The sequence below is a fragment of the Centruroides sculpturatus genome, unplaced genomic scaffold, assembly GCF_000671375.1.
Source record: "Centruroides sculpturatus isolate CEXI.00-Female unplaced genomic scaffold, Cexi_2.0 scaffold715, whole genome shotgun sequence".
NCBI lineage: Eukaryota > Metazoa > Arthropoda > Arachnida > Scorpiones > Buthidae > Centruroides > Centruroides sculpturatus.
The window spans coordinates 430,453-440,249 of record NW_019384957.1 but is presented as its reverse complement, the minus strand read 5'-3'; the positions used below and the strand labels follow the sequence as shown (position 1 = coordinate 440,249).

Here is a 9,797-nt window from a genome sequence, read left to right as displayed (position 1 = left end):
AATATAAATGATAATTTAAAATAGTTTATCTTTAAATCAATTCAATAATTTAAATATCAAAACTGAAATAGCCAAGGCAGTTTACTGCTCTGAAATCTGGAATCAAGTCTAGGCAAGCAATTTCAAGAATTTTTCATAGGCAATCTGTCCCAGATATGTCAGGGTCATTTCTCACTATAAATCTGGCTGAATTCAATCAATATAATATTGTTTATTTTTAAAATTAAAATTGAAGACCAAGTATAGATGAATGGTATGGTATGAATGGAAAAGAAAGATAACATCTATAGTGTTATCAGCTCTGATTTTAAGTGTTGTTTTTAGTCAGATGTTTTTCATTGTTTTTAAAGAAATTTTTTAAAATTTTGGTGGCCAAAGAGCCTACAAAGAAAGGTCAGTTGTCAAAAGTTGTATTCCAGAACAATGAAAGTGAATAAATGTAACTGTTTTTCCAACAGACTTGATCTTCATTTTTAATTTTAAACTTAATCACTATCTGGCAAAAAATTTTTAAAACTAAAAATATTGTTTATTTGATAAATACCTGTCTTCTAGCATCCTGTAACTTTTGTTGTTGTTCCAGTTTTGTTTCAAAAACTTGTAGTGATAAATGCAATTCAGCATTTTGCATAGCCAACTGAAAAAAAATTAAGGAAATATCAATATTATATTTTATGGTATCATCTCTAAAATATATCTGTACTAAATCTTCACATAATATCTGAAAAATAAATATTTTATTATATTAAAATAATGTATAACATAAAATGAAAATATTTCAAAAAGAGCTTTAAAGTTTTCAAAATTATAAATGCTCTTATGGAAAACTTCATAATAAATCATTTAAGAAGACTATCATTAGGTCTGTACTTTAAAAAACTATTTTGAATAAAATTTAATATTGTATAATAGTTAAATTATCAAAACATTTAACCAAAAAAAAAAACTAAGACTGATTATATTAATTTAAAATACTAGAAATTAAGTATTATACATGTACTATTTACTCAGCTTATATAATATACTGTATATCAGGTTGTAAAGGTAAAATTTAGGCATTTCAATTTTTTTCTATAAATGAATAGAAAAAATGCTCTAGAACATTTGATGTAAAGATAAGTTGAGTAAAAAAGAGTAGTTCATTACATATTTCATTGGAAATAGATGCATCAGCAATATATGACTATATGAAATTTCAAAAGAGCACATTCTTGTGATGATGTTCCATCACTTCAAAAGTGCCACAATGCAATGAAGGCTCAAGATCTCAGCTGCAAAGTGTTGGTTAAAGCGTTTGTGGGTGAAAAAAGGTCAACCAGTTTTGCAAATGTCAAAGGGCCAATAGTGCAGAATAAGGAGATGATCTATGTTTGGTATGATAATGATGAAACTGCTTTCAACCAACATCACTGTTATGAAAGAACTCTACTATGAACAACTGGATCATTTGAACATCAAGATCAAAGAACTTCATCCAAAAGTTCACAAAGTCCTATACTGTCACAACAACATGCAACACACAGAGTGATGATGATCTTAGAGAAGCTGGTATGGGCTGAGAAGTTCTGCTTCATCCACCTTACAGCCCAGATTTAACACCAAACAACTATCATCTATTTTGCACCCTGCAGAACCATACTGCCAATATATAGTTCATTGACACTTGAGACTTTCTTCATAGAAAAACCTCAGTTATTCATGCTCATAAGATTAAAAGTTTGTAGCATGATTGATGTTGATGGTGATTACCTATCAAGCTGAAGTGTAACTGTTGTTAAGTTAATTGTCAATAAAGTTTTTCCCAATATGTCTAAATTTCACCTTTACAACCTGATAAAATTAATACTTACATATATAAAAATAACCAATTTTTACTATACACAAAATTTATTTAGTTGCAGAGAATTCCCAAAAATTGTTAATTATTCAGGAAATTCAATAGAGAAAACTTCAGTTTGAAATTATTAACATGAAAAAGATTTACGAATATAAATTTTTAGTTAAAAATTTAGTTACTAAAGATGTTCTGGTAAGAAAGGAGAATTTACAATCTTTTAAGAATAAATAAAATTAATTTTATTTTTTTATTTTGTTTTTAGAAATTCCTATTTATTCCTTTACAAAAAACCATACTTTAAATTTTAAAATTAAATATAACAACATTTAATTATACAGTGGTACCTCAGGATACAAACGCCCCAGCATATGAAATTTTCAGGATACGACATGAAATTCGAACATATTTTTGCTCCACGATATGAACAAAAACTCACCATACGACGTTACATTAGTTTGCAGCACCATTTTTTATTCACTTCTGTTCATTGGTCTCAGTCCACGTTTGCTTCGTCGTGGAAGGATCTCGCTCGATAAAGGAAATCTTGAGGTATTATCAGAAAATGACTGATTTTATTGAAAAGAAACATCCTGAAAAGGTTCACACTGGCCATATTGCTGCTCAGAGTAATGACATTTGCCTAAGTCATTTTAGAAACATTTTAAAAAGTAGGCAAAGCCAAACCGCTTTGGATAGATATTTTACCAAACAACCTCTATCCAGTGAAAGTGCTGGTGGAAGTGAAGGAAAGAAAGTAAAAAGCAGTGAATAAAAAATAAAAAAATAAATATATATTTGATACTAAAACTTGTATATATATAAAACAAAAAAGTTAAAAAATTAGTGTTAAGTTATTTTTAAGTTATTGTTACATTATATTACGCAAGTTAAGTTTAGTATCATTTCCCTTCTCGCGCCACCAGTTTACACCTCCACCATCGTCTATCCTCAAAGGTAAACCGCAAATAAAACTACATTTTTTTTTATCAATTATTATTCTATTACAGTTATTTATACATTTACAACTACAAAATGCATTTTTCAGTGTTTTCCTTACTATAGTTATTATTATTTTTTTTTAATGTATTACTTAGCTTTAATTTGAGTGTGTTTTTCGTGTTGGAACGAATTATTTGGTTTTACATGTGGGGAAAATGATTCACCTTATGACATTTTTATGATACGATCTCAGTGTCGGAACGGATTAATTTTGTATGCTGAGGTACCACTGTAATCTAAAGTTGCAAAGAAACCTGGTAAGTGAAATAAAATAATCATTTACAATGATTTAGTTAATCATTTCTTTTTGTTAACCCTTAAGTACTATAGATAATAATAGTGACATAAATACTATGGAGGGGTCTTCCAGACCTCTGCTTTTTAATAATATGAAATTACTCTTTTGTTCAGCTTCTTATGAATTCCTAGAACTTTGTATGATTATAGATGAGTTTAAAATCCAAATTAAAAATATTAAAAAAAAATTAAGACTCTCAACTCTAAGGGGATAAAAAAAAATAGACAAAAATAGCAAGAAATTTATTTTTACTTTTTTGTAATTTAAATTTTTAGAGAATCTTTTAAAGAAATTTTTTTTACACATTTTTAACATCAATGAAGAAAAGTTTAAAACCCAATATTCTTTCACTGCAGTTTTAAATGTTTAATGAAATAACTTCAGAAGTTTCAAAGAAAAGATTTGTACACAATGATGTCATGACTTATGCCATTTTTCTTTCAAATATCACACACATTTTTATTACACAACACAACACACATTGAAAAACAATTTTTTCAATGTGTGTTGTGTTGACACAATTCTTTTTTTCAAAACTTAAAAGAAATTAATATTTCTTTTCTTGTTCTTTTTATTAGGAAACTACTCTGAGTATGCAAGCACTACATGCACACCTTTTCAGAGCACCCCAAGCAAATTGGAACTGCTGACATGAATATCTTGTTTTTTGTTTGCTGAACAGTTCTCTCTCTTATAGGTGAGTCTCCTTTATATATGCAGTATTCTCTTGATGCAGAAACCCAGCTCTTTTAGATGTCCAATGTAGAGTCTGCATAGCACGTGAGGATTGGTAAGGCTACTTGCCACCAATTTCAGAAAAATGAAGCCTTGTCATCAATTCTGCTTTTGAATAGGCTTGATGTAACATATATGAGTTTACACCACAAGTAACATCCACCAGTGTAGGAAAACAAAAAGCTAATGGCCACCTTCTTGTCTGGCAACCTGATGAGTAGTTGACATATTTTTGATCAAGACCATCCATCCTGCTTTTAGTGGTGTTGTAAAACACGATTATCTCAGCTTTCCTGTCTCTTTATCATTGTTTATGGAGTGGTGCATTGAGGAAACCAGTATCACAGCTTTGTACTTGTTTGGGTACAAAAGAAACAATTGTTGTGCCTTTGATAAAGCAATAAATGGTTAACTTATCTTCACACATAAATAAAAAAATCATGCCTTTAAAAGATCCAGTAATGAATTTAATAAAATAATAACGTTTAAATTTTTTAATTTTTGTATTAGTGTTCTATTCTATTGTAACTGATGAAGATCAGTAAAACTGATCGAAAATGTTATTATTTTATTAAATTACTGGATCTTTTAAAGGTGTGATTTTTTTATCTATTTTTATCCAGTTTGTTCAAAATATATAGTCACACATAAATGGTGATTTAATTGAAAAGAAACTAATGTGGAATTTCATTTCTTCAAGCTTCCAACATATGAAAAATCCTTTTTTGAAAGTTCTTTCACTAATTCTATTGATGTATATCAGTTATATCCAGTAATATTTCTTCAAATGTTCTCAATAGGTTTCACCAACCTCACCACAGCTTGCTAAGAGATTTTTCATAATCTGACAGTTTTCGAATCATTGCCTCTGCCAGAACCAACATACGTGTTATTCAAATAGTTTTTTCATGTATCAGTCAAACACTGAATTTTCAATATGTCTTTGGATTGTTTATTTGGCTTGTACATCCTAAACATGCACCTTCCTCAAAAAGATACAAGCATTTCATCCACACAGACTGATGCACCTAATGTAGTAGCAAAGTTGGCTATTTTCAACGAATCATTGAAATATTGCTGAAATTGCTGCTGCTTTATCTTCTTTTTTCTTCTCAATCATCATGTCAAATTCTAATGCAAAGAGTAAAAACAAAAACCTTTCTTTAGAAACAGTATATTGAAGAATGTAATTGCCTGTTCCATCTGTTGCAAACAAGCTATGAATTGACTCATTTTCTGATTTGAAAATAGCTGTATATACCAACAATCTACTCAATGCATTCAGTTCAACTGAGTCAACATCTTGAAGATAAGATAAATTTTTTCAACATATTTTACTCTAAGTTTAGCTATTTTTACATTTGTTCACAGAATAATTTTATCAAGATAAGTCTGGGTGAATAGAAAACCCCATACTTTCACAACATCAGAATTTTCCGTCTTTTAGATGTTGGTCACAATCCAGGCAATTTCAAGACCATATTATGTTTCCTTGTTCTTACATTTTTTTCTGGTTGACATTTCCTCCATTTGAAATATCCATTTTTTTCCATTCAAATAATCCTCCTCTAGATCACGTTCATTCCTATCAAATTCTTGTTCTGAATCCATGTCATGATTGCTAAAAATTTCAAAATCGAGATCATTGTCACTATCATCAAAATCTTCACAGAAGAATTTTTCTAATTCTTGAAAATTGGGACCCCATTGTATGTAAAATATGTTATATAAAAGATCCCACTTTTCAATCTGTAAAATTCTGGAACAAGTCAACAAAACACACGTAACTACTACGATATGTCTCTGCAACCACTCACTGTGGAAAAACTTAATAACATTGCAATGACTAATTGGAACTCCATGTGACCTTCCATGAGACTCTCAATTTAATAGACTAATCAGGAAAAGAAATGTTTGTTATTGCCAAAAGTTCATTAAATTTATTGTGTTTAAAAACATGTAATAACAAATTTATAATGTACAGGATGCATTAAAATGTTATTATATTTAAACACAATTAAAATATTATTATGATGTTCATCAAGTGCACTATCCACAAATAAAAAAAACGGTTATAAATCATTAGTTTAGAACAAACACTTTTGTCCATTAAATCCAAAGTCCAATGAACTGAAGTCCATTAAATTGAGGGTCTACTGTAGATATATAATTACAAAATAAAATATCAAATTAGATATATAATTACATAAAAAGAAGATTAATATATTGCATTCATTTTCCTTTTATAACAGAATTTAATGAAACAAGTTCTAAAAAGTTATCTAACCAAAATGTATTTTTGATATTAAAACACTTAATTTAAATTTATTATTTTTCTTGTATTATTATACATTACAACTAAGCTCATTATAGTTCAACTGCATTTAGACATATTACAAAATAATCTGCATGACAATTACATTATATCTTATATGATAAAATCATTAAAACAATTATTTTTATAACTGAAATAAATAAACCTTTTAAAGTATTAAAAACTTACTCCTTTTTTCAAATTTTGTTGTTCTAACAATAAATTTTCATTCTTAACCGTTATATCTTTTATCCTTGTTTCACTGTCAAGTAATTTTGGATTGATATTTTCAATCCACACATTATATTGCAGAGAATTAGCAGAAGGATTGAATTCAAATTCTGGAAGTTCCACTTTGTAATAATTTTTTACTTCCATTCTGAACTGTTGGTATATTTTGTTAAATTCAGAACATTTATTTTGGACCTAAATATAAATAAAATATTGATATATACTTATATATACATATGCTTATTTTTTTATCATTCATTATTACATAAGTAACAATGTTTTAATTTTGTAAATCTTGAACTCATATTTTTAAAATAAAAATTGACATTAATAATATGACAAAAATTAACTATTTGACTATATTAATCAAAATATTGTTTTTGAAGTAGCTAAAAAGTTATGTTATTGTATATTTTTAAATGCATCTCTATCTAATTTCTTATATTTTGTATAAACACTGTATATTTTTATATTTCAAAATTAAAAATTTTAAAACAAATTTAAATTTAAAATAAATTTATATTAATATTGAAGATTTTTTGTAGCTTTATTACATAAATAATATACAGTAGAGCGTCGTTTATCCGAATCAATTGGGGACTGGGATTGTTCGGATGACCAATTATGTACGAAAAAATATATTAATTTATCCCGTGTTAAAATTTTTCTCTGTTGCATGTCGCTTCGTGTTGAATTTTCATCGATGTTAAGCCTAATGAAATCTATTGTATCGTTAAAAATTATTTTTTTATTTTGTACAAACAAAATAAATATATTGAAAAATATAAAAACAATAAAAAAATTATACTTCAGAAGTTAATTTAGTATCAAAAACGTAAAATATTTGAGTAGCTGAAGACATAGCCAAAGATTAAAGCGCCACAGCACTGGCAAAAATTTAAATTTGTCGACTGGAATTCCTTCGGATAACCGACACTCTACTGTAACTATATTATGCACTGTATCCATATTTAATTTGCAATTAAAAAAACAAACTTCAATCCAGCATGAAATTATTACAAATTAACCTTTTTGACTGATTGATGGATCATCACTAGATTTGAACTAAAAAAAAAAATTTTTTTCAGTTTAAACCTGATAATAACTTATTAATTGAAGCAGTTGAAAATGTCAATTTGTAATAGTTTCTTGCTAGATGAAAGTTTGTCATCTTTATTTGGACTCATCCAGTTTCAGTCTATCACACAAATCACACATTGTAAATACTACCACAAAGTACATTGACATTATTAATGAAGCTGCAATATTTAATCAATGAGAAAGAGAAAAATGATTTTAAAGATGAATTACATAAAAATACTTTATGGTATGTTATGAATCATCTACAACTAACTACTATACCTGAGTCTTTCAATTATTTTGTACCTTCTCTTTTCAGACAGAAAATGTGGAAAAAATCTTTAACCTTAGAATTAAAATTCTAAAATCATCATATTCTTCAAACAAGATTTATCAAATTGAAACTGCATGCTTCTACTTAAAATAATAGTAGAATCTTGTTTTAACAGATTCAGGGTGTTGAAAATCCACTATATCACAAACAACAGATTTCTTGCACTCCCAGGAAAATATCTGTTACTAAAAAAGTTTTTGTTTTTTAAATCCCCTATATAAAAAACACCTGTACTCAAAATTATTCAGTTTCTTCAGATTTCTATCCTTTATTTTATATAAACATGTATATCACAAGAACGTACATTACTGTATACTGTAACAAAACTGACAGAAACTGTATACATTATAAGCCAAAAAGCAACAAAGTGCGTATGATCATTAGTACTTCACAATGTGTTATAAAACTCATTTATCTTGGTTTGCTTATGATGATGCTGTGATGACAAGACGTTTCTGAATTTCTTTTGGTGGCATCATCAGTACAAAATGTTACTGTTACATGAGCACAATTTCAAGGTATGATATTCCTGAACATGTGTCTGCAAGAAAGGTTCAGCACACCTTTGTTGTACACATGTGCATATCTGGAAGTTAACTGTTAAGCCAGTAGTAGTTTTCCTCCACTAATCAACATGCTACAGAAAAGCACTAATGTGCAACTACAATGTTAACAGTAAGAACTGTGATCTGTGATAATTAAGCACATAGTTTGTGCAGGATTACAATGTTTATCAAAGATGGAGCTAGAAAAATCCATTATTCAGAGTTATGGATCCACTAAAAGGGGTAAAATTATACTGATTTGGCAAAACCTGGAGAAAAAAATCTGTTATTCCACAATCTGTTAAAATGAGATTCTGCTGTACTTATAGAAATGATTTTGAAAATATAAATAACTGATGGATAATGTCATACATATGCCTATTTAGTTAATTTCACAAAACTCACAGTAAGAATTGTTTTGCTCAGATTTTTGTTTTTTACCGAAAATTGTAAAATTTTTTTATTGGAAATCATTATGTATTTTTATTATATTTGTTAAAAAGAATACAATGCATCTCTTGTCTGATACAGTGTAAACCTATATATATTATTTTCTGTAACCTGTTATCTTGTTGAATTCCATTCCTCTTCTTTCATCTCAGCTGATATTTAGTTCTTGACCTGGTTGTAGTGTAACTTGTTATAATCATGTAGAATTAGAAGTACTATATTTTATGAACTATAAGATGCACTCTTTTCTTTGAAAAATTGCCTTCAAAATTCAGATGCGTCTTATACTCGAAATTAATATAAAAATGTCCAGTATTTGATTTAAAATTTCTGCGTCTTAAAAATGGCCATATATTTGATGCCACAGGAAACCTATCTCTATCTGGCAACATTGAATTCAACTGGCAGCAGCACTACACCAATGAGATAAACATGAGTTGCGGGGTGTCGGGATAGAATCGTCTAGACATACAATTCCCACACTTTTTCTATTCTCAAAACAAGCAACGGTTGTTGTCATAGAAACTCAGATCACGAGACAACCAGTAGTTCTGAATCCACTACTGCGGATTGGCCAGCGATCATCGTACGATCAGCAGATGTCTGATAGCATTACTAAGTGTTGATTGGTGGATCAGCGTTTGCTTCAATCCATATAAAAGGATTGAATTTAGACGGTAAAAATGGTAAAAATGTTATTTTTTTTAAAAAATTGCTTAAAAATTAAGGTGAGTCTTATAGTCTGTAAAATACAGTAGTTATAATCCTTAAAATAATGTCAGTCACTTGCATGTGTGTCTATCTGTCTTTCATAAAAATTGAAAAACTCAAATACACTAATACAAAGTTAGTTCAATCTTTGACCAAACACCAAACAATAATATTGAAGCTAGAATTATATTCTTTGATGTGTTCTTCAGCTAAGATAAATCTTAAAGAAATAATTATAAAAAAATTTTGTTATAATCTGTCTA

The 9,797-nt window shown here is 28.3% G+C and overlaps 1 protein-coding gene across 5 annotated transcripts in view; it reads right to left on the bottom strand.

Moving 5' to 3' along the window:
* Window positions 1–494: 494 nt before the first annotated feature.
* Window positions 495–9,797, bottom strand: part of LOC111632380 (kinetochore protein NDC80 homolog) — a 66,127-nt gene continuing 56,824 nt past the window's right edge. For all 5 annotated transcript variants that reach the window (XM_023376793.1, XM_023376795.1, XM_023376796.1 and 2 more), the window contains 2 exons: window positions 6,373–6,609; window positions 495–637 (listed from right to left, as the gene is read on the bottom strand). In XM_023376793.1, coding sequence (XP_023232561.1) covers window positions 530–637; window positions 6,373–6,609 — 345 coding nt within the window. In that variant the 3' untranslated portion in view covers window positions 495–529. The remainder of the gene's footprint in view (window positions 638–6,372; window positions 6,610–9,797) is intronic.